The sequence below is a fragment of a genome, unplaced genomic scaffold (assembly GCF_019419815.1).
Source record: "Pyrus x bretschneideri cultivar Hongxiangsu unplaced genomic scaffold, Pyrus_bretschneideri_v1 Contig1, whole genome shotgun sequence".
NCBI classification, from domain to species: Eukaryota; Viridiplantae; Streptophyta; class Magnoliopsida; order Rosales; family Rosaceae; genus Pyrus; species Pyrus x bretschneideri.
The window spans coordinates 940,455-968,445 of NW_025999390.1; the positions used below are offsets into that span (position 1 = coordinate 940,455).

At 35.9% G+C, this 27,991-nt stretch overlaps 3 protein-coding genes and 1 pseudogene across 4 annotated transcripts; 1 reads left to right on the forward strand and 3 right to left on the reverse strand.

Annotated features, from left to right (window-relative positions):
- The first annotated feature begins 575 nt into the window (after nt 1-575).
- On the forward strand, nt 576-14,918 carry LOC103929364 (annotated as a pseudogene).
- LOC125474236 (copper-transporting ATPase PAA1, chloroplastic-like) lies at nt 1,621-4,898 on the reverse strand. Of its 2 annotated transcripts, XM_048577677.1 has the most exons (5): nt 4,457-4,898; nt 4,036-4,192; nt 3,330-3,396; nt 2,295-2,527; nt 1,621-1,869 (listed from the first exon to the last, which is right to left on the reverse strand). In XM_048577677.1, exons 2-5 carry the CDS (start codon nt 4,081-4,083, stop codon nt 1,786-1,788), a joined length of 432 nt encoding a protein of 143 aa, XP_048433634.1. In that variant the 5' UTR covers nt 4,084-4,192; nt 4,457-4,898; the 3' UTR covers nt 1,621-1,785. The 2 variants fall into 2 exon arrangements, with proteins under 2 accessions (XP_048433634.1, XP_048433630.1); XM_048577673.1 differs by lacking the exon at nt 4,457-4,898 and having other exon boundaries at nt 4,036-4,448.
- Nucleotides 14,919-16,614: 1,696 nt separating the features above from the next.
- LOC125477461 (dehydration-responsive element-binding protein 2D-like) lies at nt 16,615-18,241 on the reverse strand. The gene has a single exon (XM_048584622.1). The coding sequence runs from the start codon at nt 17,882-17,884 to the stop codon at nt 17,036-17,038; it is 849 nt and encodes a 282-aa protein (XP_048440579.1). The 5' UTR covers nt 17,885-18,241; the 3' UTR covers nt 16,615-17,035.
- A 5,336-nt stretch (nt 18,242-23,577) lies between these two features.
- Nucleotides 23,578-27,950, reverse strand: LOC103928356 (probable GTP-binding protein OBGC2). The gene is made up of 10 exons (XM_009337391.3): nt 27,789-27,950; nt 27,189-27,673; nt 26,959-27,050; nt 26,738-26,821; nt 26,528-26,605; nt 25,377-25,577; nt 25,194-25,301; nt 24,994-25,068; nt 24,618-24,838; nt 23,578-24,292 (listed from the first exon to the last, which is right to left on the reverse strand). Exons 1-10 carry the CDS (start codon nt 27,872-27,874, stop codon nt 24,214-24,216), a joined length of 1,509 nt encoding a protein of 502 aa, XP_009335666.2. The 5' UTR covers nt 27,875-27,950; the 3' UTR covers nt 23,578-24,213.
- Between the last annotated feature and the right edge of the window lie 41 nt (nt 27,951-27,991).

The window sequence follows — 27,991 nt, forward strand, 5'->3', positions numbered from 1 at the left end:
ACATCAAAACCATGTATCAGATTTTCATTTTATATGTTAATAACCATATATTAGTGCCGCACATGGTTATGTACTAGTGTTTGACTCATACTATAAGTCTCAGAGATATATACTTAAAGAAGTTACTGATACACACACATTTCGACGTCGTTGCAAACCTACATTTTCATTTCTCCATATCCTCAATGCAGTCAGCCGGCTGCTTCGTCCCCGTCGAAGCAACAAACGACTCCATAGTTTCTTTGTAGCAGTTATGCACAAGGTATGACAGAACAATATTATGGATATCATTGTCGCTGATAACCTGTCAATCAAACACCAAAGTAAAATCTCCATAAAAAAATCAAATAAATAATAAAATTTATATAATTCGAGTCCAGCAAAAAGTAAAATCCCCACTTGGGCAAATGTAGCAAGCCCTAATTACAAAGAAGAATTCACTTCGAATCTTTACGTCAGAGACGAATCGTAATAGATGAATAACAGGAGGAAAAATTATTAAACTATACAGAAAAACTTATTAAATGTCTTAGTGGAGCTGACTGACGGTTGAGATGAGAAATTTATCTTAAACCCACGATTCAAATGATACACTTGCACATTACGAATTAAACCCTGCGAAGGGACAGACAGTATTGTTTGTTGGGGACCTCTTTTACGCAGATGATTATCCGTTTCATTACAATAACAGCTGGGATACGTGGGGAGGTTCGTAGAGAGAAATGTTGCTTACAAACCGTGGATTTGGACTGCAGGAAATCACGAAATCGATTTTGTTCCTGAGCTTGTATGCATCTTTTTTTTTGCATTGTTTGTTGGTGACCTCTCTTGATGTAGATGATTAAATATACGATACAAGTAATTGCAATGTTGTTGCAGGGTGAAAATAAACCCTTCAAACCGTACATAAACAACGGTATTTTGTTCCTTACGAAGCTTCGGGTGGTACGTCTCCTCTTTCGTACTGCATCAAGAGAGCTTCAGCCTATATCATAGTCTTGTCCTCTTAATCAGCATATGGTAAGAGTGCTCAATTCTCCACAATTCATCTTGCGCGAGCAATTTCACAGAACTGTCTTTCGTGGTTTCTTATGCATTGCAGCACTAGTAAAAAAAACACTTTGCGCGACGTACGTACATTCGTCGCGCAAAGTCAAAAATCGTTGCCTAAGGGTTTGCGTGACGCAACCTTCGTCGCGCGCTAACCGTCGCGCCAAGGCAGTGACGGTAGGGTTTGCGCGACGAAGAAATAACATGCGTCGCGCAAAGTGGCTTTGCGCGACGCACGGACTACGTCGTGCAAAGCCACTTTGCGCGACGCGCGTCCTACGTCGTGCAAAGCCACTTTGCGCGACGTGCGTCCTACGTCGTGCAAAGCTCGTTTGCGCGACGCGCGTCCTACGTCGTGCAAAGACTCTTTGCGCGACGTGTGTGCGTCGCACAAAGTGGCATAGTGGCTTTGCCCCGCTTTGCGCGACGTAGGGACATGCGTCGCACAAAGCCACTTTGCGCAACGTAGCTTACTTCTTCGTCGTGCAAACCCTTTTTTTTTTTTTGGCAAAAATATTTTTTTATTTACTTTTTAATAAATATTGTAATTAAATTCTAAACAATAATTAATAAACCAAGAAAAAGTATTTAATTATAAAATATATGAAAATGTACATACAAGATGTCCGAACAAAAATAGAAAAAACTACAATAACTATCTTCTAGGTTTGATACATCAAGCTACTGGGTATCGGCCGGGCAAAAAGTGGCTAGGAGGTCAAAGATGGAGCAAGATCAAGTGATAGCATCGGGATTTGAAGACTGGACATCGAGATTTTGCTTCATAGTTAGCCTGCTCAGTTCCAAGGCATCAAGTAACTGCAAGAAATTGTGAAGATCAAATATCCTACACAACAATGCTTATTATATGAAAAGAAAGATAACTACTTTTTCCATCAATGCTCCACCAATCAACATTATGCAAATTTTTCAAATAATCTTTTATAGATGGTGAAAAGAATTCCGCTGCACTCTTCAATTATTCATTCATAGTTGCGGATGGTAAACGTCTAAAAGAAAATTTTGCTACAACAGCATGTAATCCTCTATAGTTTGGTTTTCAAAAATAATACCGTTGAATCTGATACCTATTTCTGCTTTCAAAAACAACCCGGGAGGTGTTCGTGCAAATAATCCTACTACAATGTTATATTTTTAAGAAAATTACCTATTTTTTACATTTTTCCCAAATCGATAAAATTTTTGTTTCCCATCAAAGAAAGAAGTAATTAAGAACTCCTTACCTTCTCTTTCGGAATACCAACAACAAACGCGACGTACTCCGCGTTATTGCTTTTGTCCCCAGATAGCATGTATACATCGATCCCTTGCTTCGATAAAGATTTGACAACTTGTCCAGCATCTACCCTTATCTGATCCTCAAAATAAATGAGACCGGCAAGAGTACTATCAATGCCAACATATACAATAGATTGACTCGTGTGGGCTTCTACTTCTTCAAATGGTAACTCCATGCCTACATATATTTAGTTTTTCAATGGGACCTCAATACATGATCCAAGATTAAATTATTTGTCATATTAAGAAGGAAAAAAAAAAAAAAACAAAACAAAAGATATCTTATTTGGAAGATGAAAACAACTAAGCCTTTGGTTCCCAAAATTAATTTCCATGGTAAGCTAAATAGTCAATCCATCTTCTGGGGTCATTTAAGAGTTCGGCAAACAATCAAGAGTAAAATTTAGAATTGGTCCATGAATCAAAAATCTGTTTATTGAGATCCCTAAATTTAACAAAACATGTGCCCTTGGTTGCCTTCAATTCCCTAACACCAAATGAGCCCTAAAAGTTTTCTAAGATTCTACATATCTTTAATGAATCTCTAGGATTTTCTTTTAAAGTCGTTTTGCAAAAACCTTTAGAAAATAAGGCTCACTTTTGTAAGCCAAACTCAAATTGGAGAAAGAAATAAGCATCTGTTGAAGTACCCCTATATCTTCTTAGTCTCTCTAAGCTGCTTCTGTTTTCTACAAATTGTGCTACTTATAGAACTTCATTTTAGTGCTCCTGTAAGTCGAATCTGTCAAGCATTACTTCTCCATGTACATTGTTATTTATATCGTAAAGAGTTCATCATGATCATAGACAGCACTCTATGTTGTCCTATATGAATCTAAATTTTCAATAATAGGATTCTAAATTCTCTTAAAAATGGTCCAGGGCTAATGCCTATCATCATTACACCTTTACAAGAAGCAAATTCACATTCAAATGTGCAATGATACAAACTATTATATTCCATTATACCATGTAATTACCTTTGAACCCATTCCAAAGTCCCAACAGAAACCTTTTTGTTCTCAATAGTTGGTACAGCACTGCAACCTGGAATAAGGTGCACAGTTTAGGATCTGAGCATCATGATTTTTTCGGAAACTTATCCAGCTAATGCATGCACTTAATGATATAATCCTCTTCTAGAACACCAAGGATTTGTTCACAGAACTGCAGTCTTTCTTTTTGTTTGTAAGAGATGAAGCTCACATAAGGGAGAAATTAAAAGTAGAACTCCAGCACCACTCTATACAAAAATCCAGCCAGTTAAGACGAAGGCACACTAAGGGGACATCCTTAAAGTGCTTAGACCAAAGATTCCCAAACCGATACAATATCTAGTTGTCCCAAATAAAATCCATTAGCTAGAGAAAATATAACCTGTGAATAGAGACAACCACAAGCAACACCTCACTCGGCATAACTTGCATACCAATCCATCCAAAGATTCATTGATCAAGCCATCGATAATTCCCTCTCTTTGAGATTTCAAGTGATGCATATGAATTAAATTGATCAACGCAAACTAAAGATTCAATGAACAATCACATCTGCTATTACCTTAAATCTTTCATCTTTTCAAACTTGCACAATTGAAAGAAATTCCATATTTCTGTGCCCTGTGTGTGTAAGACAGAGAAAGAGAGAGAGAGAGAGAGAGAGAGAGAGAGAGAGAGAGAGAGAGAGTACCGTGAGATGAAGTCGAAGTTGGGAGAGTAGCGAAGGGTTTCTACACATCAGCCAGAGAAATGGCGAAAAAGAGTTGCAGATCCGCGAAAGAGATGGCGAATGTGTGATTTAGGTTTCGATTTTGTAGGAACAATGATTATAATTAAAGGGTAACACGCTACCAAAACCCATAGGTAAGAAACTCACAGATTGAGGTATCAAAAAACAAAACAAAACTGACCCACATGAAAAAAATCAAATCTAATGGTAATTATCTCATTCAACCCACATCAATCTGAGTCCTAAAAAACCCAAATTTCATAACCATAACAGTGAAACCAGCACGAAACGACTGATATCAAATCAAAAAGACAGCAACCATATCCAGAAACAAAAAAATCTAATCAGCAATTACCATCAATCTAATAGACCGTATACTTACATGAACAAAATCGAGCGGCGGTTGGAGAAACAAATGGGCAATTGGGAGGGAAAGCCTTGTGCGAGCTGAGCTGAGGAGGAGAGTCGGCTGGAGTGGAATGGGATTAGGGTTTGGGTTGGGAAGAGAGAAAGGATGAGAATGGAAAGAAGATGAGGAGGAAGGCTACGGGAAGAGAGAGACCGAGTGAGAGAGGGGGCGAGATGAGCGAGAGACAGTTCGGGTCTCGGAAATATTTGTCCGGGAAAATTTAAAAAAAAAGCGCTTAATTTTTACATTTTCACCGCCAGAATTATCACTGGCGCGACGCAGGTATACATCTCGACGTCACGCAAAGTGGTTTTTTTTTTTTTTTTTTTTTTAAATATTACAAAATTTATTGAAAATGTGATTGTACTCTTTTCAAATTCAATTTTTTTTAACATAAAACTCACAATAATATATTTTTTTAACAAAAACCCGATCTGAAATACAATAATAATTAAATTTAAAGCTACTTAGTAAATATACATATCATTCAATTTCTTAAGTGTTATACGTACAAAATAAATAAATTTAAATCTACTTAATAAATATATATACCATTGAACTTGACGGGAAACGCATTGTACGAAATTAGTTTCAACGATTAAACCGTCAAACTTGTTTGTATATATTTCAAGATCGCATATACCAAAAATTGCAAAAAACAAACATTCAGAGATCAAGTAACGGGACAAAAATTTTCGACGGTTATAAACGAAAAATCACGATTTAACGGTTATTTTAACTTCGATTTTGCTGATTTTTTTACAGCTACACTCCTTGACCCTATATGAATACAACAAACTAATTCGATCGTCAATTGAAAATATTTACACAAGTGGATACCATAAAATCTTATGTTATACTTGATGAAAGTATAAATAAACTCTAAGTGTTAGGGAATCTATCGTTTTGATGGGATGCGCATTGTACGAAATTAGTTTCAATGATCCAACCGTCAAACTTGTTTGTATATATTTTGAGATCCCATACGCCAAAAATCGCAAAACACAAATATTTAGAGATCAAGTAACGGGACAAAACTTTTCGACGGTTATAAACGAAACATCACGATTTAACGGTAGTTTTAACTCCGATTTTGATGATTTTTTTACAGATACACTCTTTAACCTTATATGAATACAACAAACTGATTCGATCGTCAATTTAAAATATTTACACAAGCGGATACCACAAAATTGTATGTTATACTTGATGAAAGTATTAATAAATTCTAAGTGTTAGTGAATCTATCGTTTTGATGAGAAACACATTGTACGAAACTAGTTTGAACGATCCAACCGCCAAACTTGTTTGTATATGCTTTGAGATTGCATACATAAAAAATTGCAAAAAACAAACTTTCAAAGATTATGTAACGGGACAAACCTTTTCGACGGCTATAAACAAAAAATCACGATTTAACGGTTATTTTAACTCCGATTTTGATGATTTTTTACAGCTATACTCTTTAACCTTATATGAATACAATGAACTAATTCGATCATCAATTTAAAACATTTACACAAGTGGATATCACAAAATCTTATGTTATACTTAATGAAAGTATAAATAAACTCGAAGTGTTAGTGAATCCATTGTTTTGATGGGATACGCATTATACGAAACTAGTTTCAACGATCCAACCGTCAAACTTGTTTGTATATGCTTCGAGATCGCATACGCCAAAAATCGCAAAAAACAAACATTCAAATATCAAGTTACGGGACAAACCTTTTCGACAGCTATAAACGAAAAATCATGATTTAACGGTTATTTTAACTCTGATTTTGATATTTTTTTACAGCTACACTCTTTGACCTTATATGAATACAATGAACTAATTCGATCGTCAATTTAAAACATTTGCACAAGTGGATACCACAAAAGAAAAATGCAATGCAAGAACCCCAAAAGAAAAGGAAAAAGGCAACCAAAAAAAAAAAAAAAAAAAGGCCTTTGCGCGACGTAGGTACAACTGCGTCGCGCAAACCTGGTTTGCGCGACGCTGTTGTACCTACGTCGCGCAAAGACCTTTTTTTTTTTTTTTGTCCTTTTGTTTATTTGTACAAAATAAATATATTAAAATCTACTAATTAAATACATATACCAAGAACTTGATGGGAAACACATTGTACGAAATTAGTTTCAATGATCCAACCGTCAAACTTGTTTGTATATATTTTGAGATCCCATACGCCAAAAATCGCAAAACACAAATATTTAGAGATCAAGTAACGGGACAAACCTTTTCGATGGTTATAAACGAAAAATCACGATTTAACGATTATTTTAACTCCGATTTTGATGATTTTTTACAGCTAAACTCCTTGACCCTATATGAATACAACAAACAAATTCGATCGTCAATTTAAAATATTTACACAAGTGGATACCACAAAATCTTATGTTATACTTAATGAAAGAAGAAATAAACTCAAAGTGTTAGTGAATCTATCGTTTTGATGAGAAACACATTGTACGAAACTAGTTTGAACGATCCAACCGCCAAACTTGTTTGTATATGCTTTGAGATCGCATACATAAAAAATTGCAAAAAACAAACTTTCAAAGATTATGTAACGGGACAAACCTTTTCGACGGCTATAAACAAAAAATCACGATTTAACGGTTATTTTAACTCCGATTTTGATGATTTTTTACAGCTATACTCTTTAACCTTATATGAATACAATGAACTAATTCGATCATCAATTTAAAACATTTACACAAGTGGATATCACAAAATCTTATGTTATACTTAATGAAAGTATAAATAAACTCGAAGTGTTAGTGAATCCATTGTTTTGATGGGATACGCATTATACGAAACTAGTTTCAACGATCCAACCGTCAAACTTGTTTGTATATGCTTCGAGATCGCATACGCCAAAAATCGCAAAAAACAAACATTCAAATATCAAGTTACGGGACAAACCTTTTCGACAGCTATAAACGAAAAATCATGATTTAACGGTTATTTTAACTCTGATTTTGATATTTTTTTTACAGCTACACTCTTTGACCTTATATGAATACAATGAACTAATTCGATCGTCAATTTAAAACATTTGCACAAGTGGATACCACAAAAGAAAAATGCAATGCAAGAACCCCAAAAGAAAAGGAAAAAGGCAACAAAAAAAAAAAAAAAAAAAAAAGGCCTTTGCGCGACGTAGGTACAACTGCGTCGCGCAAACCTGGTTTGCGCGACGCTGTTGTACCTACGTCGCGCAAAGGCCTTTTTTTTTTTTTTTGTCCTTTTGTTTATTTGTACAAAATAAATATATTAAAATCTACTAAGTAAATACATATACCAAGAACTTGATGGGAAACACATTGTACGAAATTAGTTTCAATGATCCAACCGTCAAACTTGTTTGTATATATTTTGAGATCCCATACGCCAAAAATCGCAAAACACAAATATTTAGAGATCAAGTAACGGGACAAACCTTTTCGATGGTTATAAACGAAAAATCACGATTTAACGATTATTTTAACTCCGATTTTGATGATTTTTTACAGCTAAACTCCTTGACCCTATATGAATACAACAAACAAATTCGATCGTCAATTTAAAATATTTACACAAGTGGATACCACAAAATCTTATGTTATACTTAATGAAAGAAGAAATAAACTCAAAGTGTTAGTGAACCTATCGTTTTGATGGGAAACACATTGCACGAAACTAGTTTCAACGATCCAACCGTCAAACTTGTTTGTATATACTTCGAGATCGTATATGCCAAAAATCACAAAAAACAAACATTCAAATATCAAGTAATGAGACAAACCTTTTGAACGGCTATAAACGAAAAATCATGATTTAACGGTTATTTTAACTCCGATTTTGATGATATTTTACAGCTACACTTTTTAAACCTATATGAATACAATGAACTAATTCGATCGTCAATTTAAAACATTTACACAAGTGGATACCACAAAAGAAAAAGGCAATGCAAGAACCCCAAAAGAAAAGCAAAAGGAAAAAAAAAAAAAAAACTTTGCACGACGTAGGTGTTGCGTCGCGCAAAACAGCTTTGCACGACGCAACACCTACGTCACGCAAAGTTTTTTATTTTTGCCCTTTTGCTTATGAGCACAAAATAAATACATTAAAATCTACTAAGTAAATATATATACCATTGAAGTTGATGGGAAACATATTGTACGAAATTAGTTTCAACGATCCAACCATCAAACTTGTTTGTATATACTTCAAGATCGCATACGCCAAAAATTGCAAAAAGTAAACATTCAGAGATCAAGTAACGAGACAAAACTTTTCGACGGTTATAAACAAAAAATCACGATTTAATGGTTATTTTAACTCCGATTTTGATGATTTTTTACAATTACACTTCTTGACCCTCTATGAATACAACGAATAGATTCGATCGTCAATTTAAAATATTTACACAAGTGGATACCACAAAATCTTATGTTATACTTGATGAAAGTATAAATAAACTCTAAGTGTTAGGGAATCCATCGTTTTGATGGGATACGCATTGTACGAAACTAATTTCCATGATCCAACCGTCAAACTTATTCGTATATACTTCGAGATTGCATACACCAAAAATCGCAAAAAACAAACATTCAGAGATCAAGTAACGAGACAAAAATTTTCGACGGTTATAAACGAAACATCACGATTTAACGGTAGTTTTAACTCCGATTTTGATGATTTTTTACAGATGCACTCTTTAACCTTACATGAATACAACGAACTGATTCGATCGTCAATTTAAAATATTTACACAAGTGGATACCACAAAATCGTATGTTATACTTGATGAAAGTATTAATGAATTCTAAGTGTTAGTGAATCTATTGTTTTGATGGGAAACGCATTGTACGAAACTAATTTGAACGATCCAACCGTCAAACTTGTTTGTATATGCTTTGAGATCGCATATGCCAAAAATCGCAAAAAAAAAACATTAAGAGATTATGTAACGGGACAAGCCTTTTCAACGGCTATAAACGAAAAATCACGATTTAACGGTTATTTTAACTCCGATTTTGATGATTTTTTACAGCTATATTCTTTAACCTTATATGAATACAATGAACTAATTTGATCGTCAATTTAAAACATTTACACAAGTGGATACCACAAAATAAAAAGGCAACGCAAGAACCCCAAAAGATAAGGAAAAGGACAAAAAAAAAAAAAAAAACTTCGCACGACGTAGGTATTGCGTCGCGCAAAACAGCTTTGCGCGACACAGTTGCACATACGTCGTGCAAAGCTGTTTTGCGCGACGCAAGACTTCGTCGTGCAAAGTTCCGTTGCGCAAAGGTAGTTTGCGCGACGTTTTGTGTTTTGCGTCGCGCAAACATACTTTGCGCGACGAAATTTGATCCGTCGCGCAAGTTGCCGTCGCGCAAACATGTTTTTCTACTAGTGCAGGGAAATATACTCCTCAACACAAGTGGCTCGAGGAGGAGCAGCCGAAAGTGAACAGGACAGTGACGCCATGGCTTATTGTTCTTATGCATTCTCCACTGTATAGCAATTATGTACATCACCATATGGAAGGAGAATCCTTCCGAGTTATGTATGAGGAATGGTTCGTGGACTATAAAGTAGACATTGTCCTCGCCGGTCATGTTCATGCCTACGAACGATCTGTAAGTGTTACATGCCTGCGAACAACCTATTAAAACTATGGCGGTTTCAGATATGAATGTTTGCATCAGAACGGATATCAAATCTTGCGCACAACATTTCGAATGGACTATGCACTCCGGTAAGCGACCAGTCAGCCCCGGTTTACATAACCATTAGAGATGGAGGAAACCAAGGAGGATTGGTTACCGAGTACGATGTTAATTCCCATTCTCATTATCTGTGAGCAGTCTTTCCTGTTGATCAAATGTTTTGAAATTGCTGTGGTATTTTGTGTTTTTCTGCAGAATGACAGAACCACAGCCAAGTTACTCAGCTTTCCGGGAAGCTAGCTCTGGTCATGGGACTTTCGATATAAAGAACAGAAGTCATGCATTTTTCAGTTTGGCATCGGAAGGACAGACATTGGAACAGTTTGGAAAAGTCATCAACCTTAGCTGCATTTTAGATCAAGTTTTCACTGCCCTCCAACATGCAGACTTGCTTCACAAGTTTTCACTCACCTGCCATACCATTGTAAATTCCAATGTACAAGAGATGGGAAGGGTGGGAAAGGTTTCATGTAATCATTGTAGACTAGCACTCTATTTATCATCCTGAATAAAACAATGTGTTCTCCATCCTCATTGAATTTAACAAACAATTTTTCTTCTGTTCGTCATTCTATATTAATTCAACGAGCCTTATGAGTTATGAGTTAGACAAAACGCGACAGTTTGATTATTTCATCTTTCTATATTAACCAGGCGAGCCTTTATTTCGTCTATATCTTATTTCTATATTAACTGGGCGAACCTTCTGAGTTTTGAACTAAACTAGACGCGACGGTTAAATTATTTTATATATTTCGTCTTTCTATATTTTGTGATCGAGTTTCGTTTAAATCTTGTAAGTTATCCAATTCAATCTAACACATCGAACTACTAGCATAGATAATGAAATTATGACTCCAACTCCAATTGCAATAAGTGCACTTGCAGAATTGGCACTAAATCCCAGCATTGATAAATATACAAGATGCTTGTGGAATAAAAGGGACAAATATGGCTTGCAACAAAGATAGAAATGAATTAAGCTCAAATGTTAAACTTCCCCAAGAGGCAGGAAGAGGGATCCTCCATATCCTAATAATGAGACTATAAAACTTCCCACCAAAAGGAGGAATCAAACCAGGAAAGGGAATAATTGGATTAAATCCCATAATAAGACGAAATAAGCGAAGTAATCAAACTGTTGTGCCAAAGCTAATTCAGATGACTCATATGGTTCTTCAGATTAAATTGAAGTGAATAACTCATAAGATTCAGAATGGAATAAAAAGATAATAGACAAAATAATCCAACCATCACGCATGGTCTAACTCAGAACTTAGAATGCTTGTTTGGTTGATAAGAAGGACGAAATAATTTAACCCTCATGCCTAGTCTAACTCAAAATTTAGAAAGCTTGTTTGGTGCCTCAAATTAAACTAAGTTAGATAACTCACAAGATTCGAAAGGAAAATCATTCACATAATATAGAAGAGATAGAGTAGAGCCCCAGATATATTTATACTTGTATATTTGTATTTCGTTCATATCATAAATGCATACACAAGGACAATAGCACCTGCAACAAACCCCTGCAAGCTGCGACTCATTTACAAACCCTGCACATAGCATTTTTTTTAGTTTTTTAGTACACCGCTAAAAAATTTGTCCAAAAAATCTACAGAATAAACAAATTAAAAAAATGTGTCTATATGATTTCTTACGGAGTAAATACTAGTACATGCTTAAGACAAGAATAGAAATAAAGTTCTTTAGCACAAGAAACTACACATCAAGGCTTAGTATGACATAATGAATGAAAGATAGATGAACAAAACTATACGTTAGAGCTCAGTCGTCGAACTATTATCATAGCCTATCCTTAGACACACTTCTAATACTGTAAACAATAAAATTATGAATCATCAACTCCAGTTGCAATAAGTGCACTTGCCGAATTGGCAATAGATCCCAGCATTAACAACAATACATGATGCTTGTTGAATGAAGGTACAAATACGGCTTGGAAACAGAGAGAGAGAGAGAGAGAGAGAGAGAGAGAGAGAGAGAGATGAACTAATGTCTCAACTGTTGTACGGATAAGCTGAAACCTTAAACTTCCCGAAGAGGTAGGAAGAGGAATCGTCCAAATCCTGATGATGATCCTAGAAAACTTCCCATCAAAATTTGGGATCAAACCAGGAACGAAATAATTGGAATTAAATCACATAATAAGACGAAATAGGCTAAGTGCAATAGTTAATTAAGAGGATTCATATAATGCTTCTGATTAGATTAAATTAGATAACTCACAAAAATTATAATGGAAATAATTCACATAATTAACTATTGTGCTTAGGCTAACTCGAGACTCAAAAAACTCGTTTAGTTATCAGAATTCAAAAGGTTCGCCTGGTTAATATGACAGATGAAAAAGATACGCCCGATCTAACTCAGAAAGCTTGTTCATTGCCTCAAATTAAATTAAATTGAATACACATCACATAACATATGCATACTGGGATATTGTATTTTATTCATATCACACATACACAAGGACAATATAACTTGCAAGAAACCTTGCAAGCTGCGACTCTTTTACATTACCCTGCACATTACATTCTTTTGAGTACACTCCCAAAAAATCTAAAAAGATTAAAAGAAGAAAACCTTAATGTTCTTATTGAAATGACCACGACAAAGCGCAGAAAAACTCATGCGACGCCGCAGCCCTTTAGATATTTATACACACCCTACTATACATATATTTGGACACATGAAGCACTGAAGAGTACCTTGTGCAACTTTATTTACCAAGCCACCATCTTTGATCTCTGTCCCTTCAATTTTGATTTTGCATCATGCACCATTGGGACGATGCGATGTTTCCCAGCAATTTCCATCCACAAAACCGCGGCTGAAAATCCCTTGATCAGCCACCACTGGAAGATCAAAAGACATGGCTTCCTCCGTCCATATCCAGTCATCAAACACCGGAAAGTTGTCGCTCATGTTCCCCCAGAATATCCCATTTATTCCTTCATTGTTCACACCACTACTCATATTCTTTTCCACTTTCATGCCGCCCTGCTCCAGGGTCTCAGCCTCACCAGAATTATAATTTCCGTGGGGCCGATCCACTTTCACATTCGGAAAATTATTGTGAATAACAGGTACTGCAATATCTTTCACAGAAGCAGCATAACATGCAGGATTAGTCCCAGTACCTGATGGATTGTTCTGCACAAGGGTTTGGTTCGGGATTTGAGGTGGCACGCTGGGATTGGCCGACGAGGGAAATACTTGATGCTGCAGGTGCTGATTCAGTTGATGATGATGATATTTAGGGGCTTGCTGATCTGGCAAATTGAGCTGCGCCTTCGAACCGTAGAGCTTCCGAGCGGCGGCATCATAAGCCAGAGCAGCCTCATAGGAGGTGTCGTAAGTCCCAAGCCAGAGCCGGGGGCCGCGGTTGGGCTCGCGGATTTCCGCCACCCATTTCCCCCACGTCCTTTGCCTGACGCCCTTGTAAGTGCACATAGCGTTCTCCGGCCCTCCTTTTCCCCTCATGCAACCCTTCCTCGAGCTTCCCTGCACTGGCCTCTTCGCCAGCTTCTTCTCCGGAACCCCAACACTGCTACTACCACCACCCATCTCCCACTTGGACATTGTGAGAATTTTTTTAGAAGAGTTGAGGATTTTTTTTTTTTTTTTTTTAATTCGGGTGGTGAGTTTGAGAAACCATAACCCATAAGGGTGCCGGTACTTATATGAGGAGGAAGGCAGACATGACCTGAAACGTGGCTTATGGAGGAGTAGGGCTTGAATACTTGTCATGGTGAACTGGAAATATCGTGTCTATGCTAGCCTCACTGTTTAAATCTCTTATACACACTTGGTTTACACTTTTGTTTGCTTTCTTGCTCAGGTGGCAATCGGAGAGGAGCAGAATTCCAGTTTTGCTTTCTCATTTTTTTTTTCTTTATTAAATCCGAAATACAATTACATAGAAGTCGGATCATTCCAATTAACTCATATATGAATTGTAATGGAGGAATATTAGGAGGAAAAATTCTTAACTGTACAGAAGACTGACTGTGAATATATCTTTCTGAAGTGGATTGAAAGTTTGAGATAAGCTAGAAACTTGTTGACAGCTAAAATAATTGTTAGTTTTAATTTTTCTTTTCACCTTTTTAATTTAAATAACAGCTAAGATAAACATGCTAACTTTATGTTTTTATTTTTTCAAAATATTTGGAAAAGAAAGTGCTTGGGGTTTAGGGACGCTTTCTTCTTTTCTTTCTGGAGGTATTTGGATGATGGTAGTTTTTTTAAAGAGCTAAATTTCTTTGAAACCACGGCGGATATCCAGTAATAATATTATTTGGATATTAAAGTTATAAAATTATAACCTAAGAATAATAGAAAGAAACAAATGGTGTAGTTACAACAAGATTGATTAATAAGTTTTAGTACATGAAAATCGCCTGCCATAACCTAAGAATAATATAAAGGAACAAAAGTTGTTCAAAAGTTTTGAAAATTGCGGTGGTACTGCAGAATGACAGAACCACAGCCAAGTTACTCAGCTTTCCGGGAAGCTAGCTTCGGTCATGGGATTTTCGATACAAAGAGCGGAACTCATGCATTTTTCAGTTGGCATCAGAATCAAGAAGGGTATGCGGTTGAAGCTGATTCTCTGTGGTTGAAGAACAGATATCGGAACAGTTTTGAAAAGTCATCATCCTTAGCTGCATTCTAGATCTAGTTTTCAATGCCCTCCAAACCATGTAGACTTGCTGCACAAGTTTTCACTCACCTGCCATACCTAATGTTTGCAGAAGTTGTTTATATATGTGTAAATTTAAAAGTAAAAGAGATGGGAACAGTGAGAGAGGTTTCATGTAATATATATAGAATACCACTCTAATCATCATCCTGAATAAAACAGTCTGTTTTCCATCCAAAGATAAAACAATTTTCGCTGCTGTTTTTGTGTTGTCACTTGTCAGTCACCACTTTCTTTTTATCCTTTTTTGAAGAGAAAGGGTTTCATCACAGATGAAGTACGGAAGTGAATTCAAAACATTTTTTTTTTTTCTTGTCCGTCTTTTTATATTAACATGAAGAGTCTTATGAATTCTGAGTTAGATCACGCGAGCAGGCTCTATGAGTTCTGACTATAAAATTTCCAATCAAAAGTTGAAATCAAACCAGAAATGGAGCTAATTGAAATTGTGTCATAACAAGATGAATAGACGAAATAATCCAACTGTCGTGCTAGGCTAACGTATACGACTCATATAATGCCTAAGATTATATTGAATTGAATAACTCACATTTAGAATGGAATAGAAAGACAAAATAGACAAAATAATCAATCTGTATTTAACTCAAAACTCAGAAGACTCGCCTGATTGATATAGGACGAAATAATTTAACCGTCATGTCTAGTCTAACTCATAACTTATAAAGCTCGTTCAGACCTGATGAGATTAGACTAAATTAGATAATTCACAAGATGAAAAAAAGAATTAAAGGAAATTGAGGGATAAAAACAAAGCAGGAGTGTGAAGAAAAAATGTGTGTATGGCCTACAGATTAAACGGATCGAATTAAAAATAAAAATAAAAAAAATAAAAAATTTGGGGGATAAAAGAACATGAGTGTACAAAAGAAGAAAAATAGTGTGCCTATATCATTCTTACAAAGTAAATAACTAGTACATGCATAATTAAGACAGGAAGAGAAACAAAGTTCTTTGGCATAAGAAACTACACATCAAGGCTTAGCATGACAAAAATGAATGGAAGAGAGATGAATAAAGCTACATATCAGAGTTTAGTCGTCGAACTACTATCATAGCTCCACCCTTAGACACACTTCAAATATGGTAAACAATAAAATTACGACTCATCAACTCCAGTGGCAATAAGTTGCAGAATTAGCAATAAATCCCAGCATTGACAAAAATACATGATGCTTGTTGAATGAAAGGGACAAACATGGCTTGAAAACAGAGATAGAGATGATCTAATGACTGAAATGTTGTACGGATAAGCTCAAACCTTAAACTTCCCCAAGAGGTAGGAAGAGGAATCCTCCAAATCCCGATGATGATGGTAGAAAACTTCCAATCAAAATTTGGAATCAAACCAAGAAAGGAAGTAATTGGAATTAAAACTCATAATGAGACGAAATAGGCGAAGTAATCCAACTGTTGTGTAAAAGTTAATTCAGAAGACTCATAGGGTGCCTCAGATTAGATTGAATTAGATAACTTACAAAAATTAGAATAGAAATCATTCATAATTAACCATTGTGCCTATTGTAACTCAGAAAACTCATCTAGTTAACTAAGAACTCAAAAGGCACATACGAACAAGAAAGGTCTTGATCTAACTCAGAAAGCTCATTAATGCCTCAAATTAGATTAAATTGGACAACAAATCACAAAATATAGAAAGAAATAGTAGAGCTACAAATACATTGTTTACTTGTATTTGCCTTTTATTCATATCATACATACACACAATGGCACTTGCAACAAACCCTGCAAGCTGCGACTCTTTTACAATACCCAGCACATTACATTCTTTAGAGTACACTCCTAGACTTAAAACTAAAAGCATTAAAAAAAGAAAGCCTTATTGGTCTGGTTTATGATATATAAAGCACATTGGAATGACCACGACAAAGCAGAGAAAAACTCATGCGCGCCGCAGCCTTATGGACATTTATACATACCTCTATATATTTGTACTATATATACACCCCCTACTATATATATTTGCACATATGAAGCATTGAAGAGTACCTTGTGCAACTTTATTTACCAAGCCACCACCTTTGATCTCTATACCTTCAATTTGATTTACATCATGCACCATTGAGACGAGTGCGATGTTCCCAGAAGTTTCCATCCACGAAGCCACAGCCGAAAATGCCTTGATCAGCCACCCCGGGAAGATCAAGCGACATGGCTGCCTCCGTCCATATTGAGTCATCAAACACCGGAAAGCTCTCGCTTATGTTCCCCCAAAATATCCTATCGATTCCTTCATTGGTCACACCACTACTCATATTATTTTCCACTTTCATGCCGCCCTGCTCCGGCAGGGTCTCAGCCCCGCCAGAATTATAATTTCCGAGGGGCTGATCCACTTTTACATTCGGAAAATTATTGTGAATAACAGGTACTGCAATATCTTTCACAGGAGCAGCATAACATGCAGGATTAGTCCCAGTACCTGATGGATTGTTCTGCACAAGGGTTTGGTTCGGAATTTGAGGTGGCACGCCGGGATTGGCCGGCGAGGGAAATACTTGATGCTGCAGGTGCTGATTCAGTTGATAATGGTGATAGTTAGGCGCTTGCTGATCTGGCAAATTGAGCTTCGCCTCGGAACCGTAGAGCTTCCTGGCGGCGGCATCATAAGCCAGAGCAGCCTCATAGGAGGTGTCGAAAGTCCCGAGCCAGAGCCGGGCCCCGCGGTTGGGCTCGCGGATTTCAGCCACCCATTTCCCCCACGTCCTTTGCCTGACGCCCTTGTAAGTGCACATAGCGTTCTCCGGCCCTCCTTTCCCCCTCATGCAACCCTTCCTCGAGCTTCCCTGCGCTGGCCGCTTTGCCAGCTTCTTCTCCGCAACCCCAACACTGCTACTACCACCACTCATCTCCGCAACCCCAGCACTGCTATTACCACCACTCATCTCCATCGTCGACATTGTGAGAACTTTTTGAGAAGAATTGAGGATTTTTTTTCGTGATTTTTTTATTTAATTCGGGTGGTGAGCTTGAGAAACCATAACCCGTAACGCTGCCGATACTTATATGAGGAGGAAGGCAGACATGACCTGAAACGTGGCTTGTGTAGGATTAGGGCTTTGAATACTTGGCATGGTGAACGGGAGATATCGTGTCCATGGCTAGCCTCATTGTTTAAATCTCTAATACACACTTGGCTTACACCTTTGCTTACTTTCTTGCTCATGTGGCAATCAGAGAGGAGCAAAATTCCAGTTTTGCTTTCTCATTTTTCAATTTTTTTTTCTTTTATTAAATTTGGAATACAATTACACAGAAGATTCACGTCGGATCTTTAACTCAGAGATAAATTGTAATGGATGAATAACAGTAGAAGAGAAAATTTTCAAACTATACAGAGCACTGACTGAGTATGACTTTCTGGAGCTGATTGAAAGTTCAGATAAGTGAAAAGTGGATGAATAACAGTAAGAGAGAAATTCTTAAACTATACAGAACACTAATGGTCTTTCTAAAGCTAAATGAAAGTTCAGATAAATGAGAAATAGATGAATAACAATAGGAGAGAAAAATTTAAACTGAATAGAAAACTGACTAAGCATGTCTTTCTGAAAGACTGTGAAGTTGAGGGAAAACTGTACAGAAAACTAACTGAGCATATAGATGAATAACAGTAGTAGAGAAAATTCTTCATCTGTACAGGAAACTTACTATCTTTCTGAAGCTGGCTAAGAGTTTAGATATGTGAGAAATAGATGAATAACAGTAGGAGAGAAAATGGATGAATAAGAGTAGGAGAGAATTTTTAAACTGTATAGAAAACTAACTGAGCATGTTTTTGTAAAGCTTTATGAAAATTGAGATAAGTGAGAAACTTGTTGACAGTTGAAAAAGGTGTTTGTTTATAATTTTCTTTTCACCTTTTATTTAAATAACAAGATAAACTTTCTCATTTTTTTTCAAAATATTTGAAAAAGAAAAGTATTGGATTTATGAATGTATTTTTTTCATAGAATCCGTTTTTTTAAGGGTTAAATTTATAACATTACAATGAAATCCACATTTATGTTAAAGTTGTAAAATTATAACCTAAGATTAATAGAAAGGAACAAAAGGTAGATACAACAAGATTGATTAATAGGTTTAGTTCATCTTAACCATTTGTTGTGATAGTAGACTTACAATATATATATATATATATATCAGAAATATTTGAGAAATTTACTAAAACATGTATTAGATTTTTATTTTTCATGTTAATAACTATATATTAGTGCCGCAAAACCATTTGTATTGGTGTTGGACCCATCCTGAAAGTCTTGGTGTTTGACCCATCCTGAAGTCTTAGAGATACTTGAAGAATTCACTGATACACACTCATTGCAGATTTCTTTTTAGTTCTCTCTTGTTTCTATGTATAAAGAGATAAGAACTCTATTCTTCTTCCCTCTTTTTTTTTCCCCTTCTCTTTAATTTTGTTGTCTTCAATATTTTGGAAAAGGAAAAGTGTTTTGAGTTTACTAGGAAGGGAGGGATTTGGATGAATAGTGATTTAGTAATGAAGGCTGTGTGAAATAGTTGGAGATAAGATCCTACTGTAGTTCCCAAAACGAGGGCTTGACAATTAGCAGTTTAGCACGTAAACCCGACGTCGTTGTAACCTAAATTTTCCTTTCTCCATAGCCTCAATCCGGCTGCTTCATCACTGTCGAAGCAACAAACGACTTTACAGTTTCTTTAAAATCCCAAATTAAAATCACTGTCATTGATAACCTGTCAATAAAACACCAAATTAAAATCCCATAAAAAATCAAATAAATAATAGAATTCGACTCCAACATCAAATAAAATCCCCAAGTGGGCAAATGCAGCAAGCCCTAATTACAAAGAAGATTCACGTCGGATCTCTAACTCAAAGACGAATCGTAATGGATGAACAATAGTAAGATGAAAAATTCTTATACTGTACAGAAAATTAACGAATAAAAGAAAGTCTTTTGAGGTTTATGGAGGTGTTTGGACGATGGTAGTTTTTTTAAAGGGTTGTTCGTATATCAAGTTATAAAATTATTTTGGATATAAAAGTTATAAAATTATAACCAAGAGTAATAGAAATGTACAAATGGTCTAAAGATAGACTAGATATCTCAAAGTACTCAAGAAATTTGCAGAAACATGAGTTATAGTAATCACTTGTATTTGTGTTTCAAAGAAATATTAGTGTAGCAAAACCATTTGTATTGAAGTTTGACTCCTAATGAAAGTCTTGAGATACTTGAAGAATTTACTAACAAAGACACAAGTCAGATTTCTTTTTTCTTCTCTCTTTTCCTTTATTTATAAACGAGAGAAGAAGAATATCTGTTTTTCACCTTTCTATATTTTTGCAAAGGAACGGTGTCTTGGGTTTACAAGGTAGTGAGGGATTTGGATGTATAGTGATTTAGTTATGAAGGCGGTGCGGAACGGTTCGAGAAAAGAACTTACGTTAATTAGTTCCCAAAACCAGGGCTTGCCAATTAGCAATTTAGTATGCAAACGCTTAGACACACCTCAGAGAAGATTCATGTCGGATCTTTACCTCAAAGACGAATTGTAATAGATGAATGATAGTCAGAAGGAAAATTTTAAGTTGTACAGAAACAAACTGAGTATGTCTTACTGAAATTTACTGACACGTTAGATGCTGAAACTTACTAACAGGTAAGATAAGTGAGAAACTTACTGATAGTTAAAAATTTGGATAAGAAAGTGTTTGGGATTTATGGAGTTTTTTCTTATCTATAGAGGTATTTGGATGATGTGTTATTTTTTAAAGGTTATAAAAATTGTTTCGGATATTAAATGTATACAATTATAACCCAAGAATAACAGAAAGGAATAAAAAGTGTAGATACAACAAGATTGATTAACAAGTTTTAGGATATCAGAACCATTTCTTGTGATAGTAGAGAGTCAAATTATATAACTAAGAAATACTTAAAGAATTTACTGATGCAGACACAAGTTGAATTTTCATTTTTGTATTCTCTTTTTCTTTATTGATACACAGATAAGAACTCTATTTTTTTTTCATCAATATTTTGCAAAAAAGAAAAGTGTTTTGGGTTTACTTGGAGATAAGACCATCTCCAACACATGAAACAAAACTTAAAATATAAGCTTTAAAATCCCCTCAAACTATCTCCAACCATTGGACTAAAATAAGCCCTGGGGAGAAAATATATCTCTAGGCTAGATTTCCCCAGGATTTAAATCTGACTTAAATTATTCTAGACCCACCAAACTATCATATTTCAAACATTTTTTTTGTTTTCTACATATAATCTAACTGCTGTGATCAAATGAAATGAAATCTAATGGTAAAAAAAAGATTTGACGGTCCAAAATTAAATCTAACGTCTAAAATAATTTAAGAAAATTATTTAAAACAAATTTAACTTAAAACTTTATAAATACCTATATATTTGTATGATTTTTAATTACTTATCGGAATTTAAATATCAAAATGTTCATAAAAATAAATTAGGATAATCTACATAAATTTTATTTTCAAAAAAGTGCCAAAAAAGAAAAATTAAGTTAAAATCATTATTTAATAATTTCGGACTAAATTTAAGCCATAAGGGTTAAAGAAAAAAAACAAACAGTTTCTAGATTATAATTTAAAATTTTTTGATTTAAATTTTTAAATTTTATCCTCAAGAGTTAGAGATAGTCTAAAATGAGATATTTGGATGAACGCTGATTTACGAACGAAGGAACTGTTGGATTTAAGAAGCTACGTTAGTTCCCAAACCAGGGCTTGACAATTAGCATAGCATGCAAACCGCTTGATACGTGCTGCGTTTTGCTAAATCCCCATGACAGCAGAACAGATTCAATGGATGGATCAAATGAGTTTATGATCTGTGGGTCCCCTGCTGCGAGATTTCCGAAAAGGATAGGAAGCCCAGAGAGTGCAATGGATCGTACCAGCATATTGAATCACATTCATAGGGACTGATTCTCATTTCCTCAGTTCCATGTTCACACCGTGTCATTGTTGTTGTCCTGCAGTAAATCAAGACAACATGACATACACACGTATTCGCTTGTGGTTATCCAATATTTTCAAAACCTTGAAATTGTAAAATTAGAAAAATAAATAAATGATAAATTTTATTTGTCATAGGACTCTACGTAAAGTATATTGAAATCACTAATTAAACAACTTAAATCAGATTATCAAAAAATAATAGGAAAATAATAAGGAATAAACTCTGTTAGGATTCTACATACTGAACGTACACTAACATATCTGTCATTAACAAACCTTTAAAATCACAACAACTAAAATACAACTTAAATCAGATTATAAAAAATAATAGGAAAAGAACAAAGAATAAACTCTGTCAGGATTCTAAGTACTGAACGTACACTGATATATCTGTCTTTAACAAGACCTTTAAAATTACAACAGTTAAAATACACGTAACTGACAACTATCTCGAATCATTACACACACACGTGTTCATGTTATTGTCATGCAGTAAACTTCTGCATATACACATACTTTCTACTAATCTAAGCATTTTAAATAACTTAAAATCACGAAAATTGAAATCGAAGTAAAAAAAAAAAAACATATCAATTATAGGATAAACAAAAAACCAAATAATACATTGTATAAATCATAGAATTCTTCTTACGAATCATACATTAGCATCCGCTTTTAATAATTCTCAAAAGACAATTGTCACGGCTCACATATAACATATATATAAACCTTCAAACATCACATGTTCTAGCACAAAAATACATATAAAATGTATGCATTTATCACCCTCTCATATATCAATCATTACTCTTCATTTGGTATTACTAAAAGAAATTGAACCCTAATCTAACTCCTTTATCTATTTCAAATTTCGTCACTCTCACTACTTGGACTAATACACAAAACACTGGATTGAAGAATCAAAGGAAAAAAAGATTGCAATCGTGCTCTCATTATCGTGTGTTAATACATCTTCCGCATACATACACACTCAACTTCTTATGCTCAATGCAAACGTTTACTTTGATGCCTTTTTCCTGCAAAAACCGATGGGAACATAGTGAAACTTTTGTTTAGCCTGCTGCCATTGTTACTACATATAACTAGGCAGGGGTTGCGGTGAATACACGAAATAATTTGTACAGCAAAAACTTAATATTTTATAGCTCAATCCTCCCGACCAAAAAAATAAAAAATAAAAAAACAACAACGTAGTACTCCATTTGATCGACCAAATCATAGTATAAGCAAGAATTTTTTTTCACATGATCACAATTGAAAACAAATTTCATCTCCATTTGATCGACCAAATCATAGTATAAGCAAGAATTTTTTTTCACATGATCACAATTGAAAACAAATTTCATCTCTTTTTCGAAGGCTTAACCTACTAAAATAAGTAACTGGCCTCCATAAAAACTTGAATTACATCCAGAAACTTAAAATAACTTTCATCAGCATTATTATGATAACTTTCGTCGGTATTATTAGTCTCATGACTACATTATTATTGCAGATTTGCAGTCTTACGACAACACACACTTTTTCTTGTACTTATCTAAACATTTTTTAAATCATAAAAGTTGAAGGAATTTAAAGAAAATACGAAAAAAATTAATAACATAATGAATTTCATAATATCACATCACTTTGAAAAAACATACATCTAGTTACATCAACTTTCTAAATACTGTGAGAACCCATATGTCATGGCTCATATTATAGAAAGAAACAAAACTGAGCATAAGGTTTTTAACAACTCTTAAAACTCACATATCATAACTAGTATAGAGATACAGACAAAATGATATCAATTCGTCATTCTTTGAGATCTCAATCATGAATCTTCATTTGTATTGAAAGAAACTAGACCCTAATATAGTTTTTTTTTAGTCTGACTTCCGTCCTCTCTCACTACTTGAAACAAATCGAAGAACATTATCTCATTTAGGGAAGAACATTATCTCGTTTAGGGATTTAGGCATAAACGCAAAGCAAAAAAAAAAAAATGATGTGTATTATACGAACTAATCAATGCACCTTCGGTACAGATCCTCTTGAAACTCATGGTCTCACTCTCACCGCTCGATTACAATGCTTTGTTTCAACCTCGACACTTGCACAGACCGGCTCCTTACCGCCTTCGGCATTTTGTTTAGGCTGCTGCTGTTGTTAATACACGGAACTAAGCATGATTAGTTTATGCAGTAACAGTGTCTCTCATTAAGAAGAGACTCTCACACTCAATTCCTATGCTTCGTTTATGCCTCGGCACTTTCGCAGACCTGCCCTTATCGCCTTCAACATTTCGTTTACTCTGATGCCTTTCCTGCAAAAACCAATGGCAAGACAGTGAAACTTTTGTTTACGCTGCCGCTGTTACTGCATAAACTAAGCAGGGACTGTTGTTACTAGATAGAACTAGGCAGGGGTAGCTCCAATTAACTATAACGAGCTTTATAGATTTATGCAAAATAATCTGTCAAGCAATAACTTGATACTTCATGGCTCAACCCTCCCAACAAAAAAAGAAAGAATTCTACCAGATCGACGAAACCAGTGGAGAAAAAGTTAACACTAAAGAAACAGCAAAGAAGTTTATGCATAGAATTCAAGATAATAGAAAGAATGAAAAGAAATAGTGATGAACTTACAATACACTAACTCCTACAATAGCAAGGGGTCGTGGATAGTCCTCAATATCTTTATCCTTTCTGTCTTTGGTCGGAGCTTTTGATGAAGTTACATCGGCATTCTCACCTTCAGGGACCGGCCGTTTAACTGCACCTGCAGTGCTCGTTTCTGGCTCAGAGGATGCTGTATCACAACCAAGCCTCATTATTTCTTCCGTCAGAGATGGAAGCCTGTCCTTTGCCTGAAATGAATATATATCTTAACATTAATAAAAATGAAATTTAGGAGGATATGACAGTATCTTACAGAACCATGGTATTAGTGACAAACAAAGGATAGTGATCAGAATCAGGAAGCATTTTCACGCCAGAAAAGGAAATAAAAAGAGACACAAACCTGGGGAAGGTCAATTTTATTCAACACCACTATATATGGTCGTTCAAGGTAATCAGGATTATACATTCGCAATTCCTGAAAATTATAAAACTGGTAGTTAGCATCAGGTCAAACAACAGTCAGCTAGAACGACAGTGAGGTATCTGTTATGCACACTAACTTGTCAATCAAATACAGCACATGGATAAGGGGGCACATACTTCCTTGACAGTTCTGTAGTCATTCACAGGATCCTCAGCTGCTGCATCAACAACATGGACCAATAGCCGAGTCCGCCTCAGATGCCTCAAGAAATTGCGACCAAGACCCTAAGGGAGGATAGAGTTTGAATTAAGAGAGTTGGAGCTTTAGAATAAGTGAAGAAACATGATATCAAGCATTACCTTCCCAAGATGAGCACCTTCAATAAGACCAGGCAAATCTGCCAAAGTTGCTTCAGAAGAATACATCCCTGGCCCTAAACTTGGGTCACCATCAAGGTGTCCAAGGTTTGGCATTAAGGTTGTGAAAGGATAATCAGCAATATCAGGTCTTGCAAGTGTAGTGGCGGCCAAAAGGGTTGATTTTCCAGCATTTGGAAGGCCCTGCAACAAAAGCAGGAAACATTAGGAGTCTAAAGACCATACTAGCACCTTATATAAGTAGTCTTACTCCATTTCTTTCTCGTTGAACCATGTAACACCAAAATTATAATCAAGGAAAAATTAAAACCTAACAAGGGATATTTGTTACATTTAGCCATTAACAACATCTACTGAAGGAGTCAGCAAGGTTTTCTCTTTGATTCTATTCAAAATTAATTTAATCAAAATATTTATTACTCGTTTTCTTGTGCATATAACTAAAAAGTTTTGAGATGTAACTTGCAAAAGTCTCTATTTAGATTTCCCTTCTCTCCGAAATTTGCTAACCAGTGTAAGGAACTGCTGAAGAAGCATTACCATAATACCAATAGTTAGGCATCAGCTAAACTGTGTCAAATTTTTTACAGTACAGCAAATCAAAACTGGAAACCAAATCCAATAAAGTACAATCTGGTCTGACAGATTTTGTGCTTAACATGGTGAGGTGGTGTTTCATTTTCGGAAAGCTAGGTACCAAGAATATCAGGTACCACCAGTTCCATTAACACCATGGCAATATGATAATTGAACTTCTAAGAGCAGAAGTTCAACCAGAAAAGCAACCCAATAGAGAAAAATACTTAAAAAATATAGAGCATGGGAAATCAATACTTACAACCAACCCATCAGCTCAACTCTGTCAAATTTTTCAGTAAATCAAAACTGGAAACTAAATCCGATAAAGTACAATCTGGTCTGACAGATTTTGTGCTCAACATGGTGAGATGGTGTTTCTTTTTCGGCAAGCAAGGTAACAAGAACATCAGGTACCACCAGTTCCATTAACACCACGGCGATATGATAATTGAATATGATAAATGAACTTCTAAGAGCAGAACTTTGACCAGAAAAAGCAACCCCATAGAGAGAGATACTTTAAAAAATATAGAGCATGGGAAATCAATACTTACAACCAAACCAACGTCAGCAACAACTCGTAAGATCAACTCCAAACTAACCTCCTCTCCTGGTTGACCAACAGCCAAAACCTGAAACAATTCAAAAATTACTTACAAGCTGTTTTAAACGAAACACATATGACTGATTATTTTCGTTATTGGAAAATTTGTATTTTTCTACTCCATAGAAAGGTATACACTACAGTATTAGCACAATTTTACCTTATCACTATCATCTCTCATCACATTTGTGGTCAAAGCCATCACCTTTTTCTTGCTACGCTCCGGCGTTTCTACCAAGCTAATCTGCCACAAAAGTGGAAAAAATTAAAATGTGAACTGCAGATTAGCATTGACATAATCTGCTGCACAACAGCCTTGACAAGTTAGATGATACAAAATTTGGGGCTATCACTCAATCTGTAAGAAGCAGGTTGTCTCACCCCTCCTTGTCCGCCCCTCGCTACAAGAATTTCGTCCCCTGGCCGTGCTAGATCAGCCAACAAGGTTCCTCGCTTACGCTTCACTACCGTACCTATAGCACAAATACATAAATTATAATAAGCATCCTACCACATTATCATCAGCGGTTACGCCATTGAGGGAAAAACTCCTAATTCATCACATCCACTGCAATAAATCATAACAAAAGAACACAAAACAATCTACAAACCCGGCGGCACAGGAATACGCAGAGCCGGAGCAGAAAGTCCATCGTGCAACTGGGATGTCAAGACCCCCATTGCAGCCACATTCCCACCGCGTTTTGCATTGAACCGGCTTTTCGCGTGAAATTCCAACAACGAATCTTTACCCTCATCAGCATAAATCACAACATCACCTCCATGGCCACCCACAGGAAGAACAAGGGCCCCACCAAAATCCCTTTTCAGCAAGCTCTTCCTCCTCAGCTTCTCCTTCTCATGCTTCCCCTGCGGCGGCTTGCTGGGAGGTCTCTGGTTCGGCATGGCGAGGACCGCGCCGTGGCCTCCGTCGCCGGAACGAACGGTGATGATCACCTGATCAAAGTACTTGTGAGGTTCCTTGATTAAAGTATTGGGTTTTTGAGCAGAAGATGACTCCTTGGCTCTGGTGCTAATTCGGCAGCTTACTGATAAGAATCTGACATTTTTGGACTTGTTCGACTCCTGCTCACACCTACATGTAAAACACCATCGAAATTACTGTCTACTTAGTTGTAGCATTTAAGCGTTTAGTACCGGGGGAGAAGATTTTACAGATTTGTCGGGAAACCCTAATGTTCAGAGGTTACCTTTGGGGGAAAACGGTACCGTAGAAGGAGGATTTGTGGCGGAAGAGGTAGGAAGTTGACGGTGGCGGGGAGATGAGAGACGCCATATCCGAATGGAGAAGCAGCTCGAGTGAGGGAGGGAGCGAGGGAGACAAACGGTCCAACGGACGAAGCCGAGGGCTGGCGGGACTTATAGTTTCTAACCCCAGTCCATTACTGCTTTA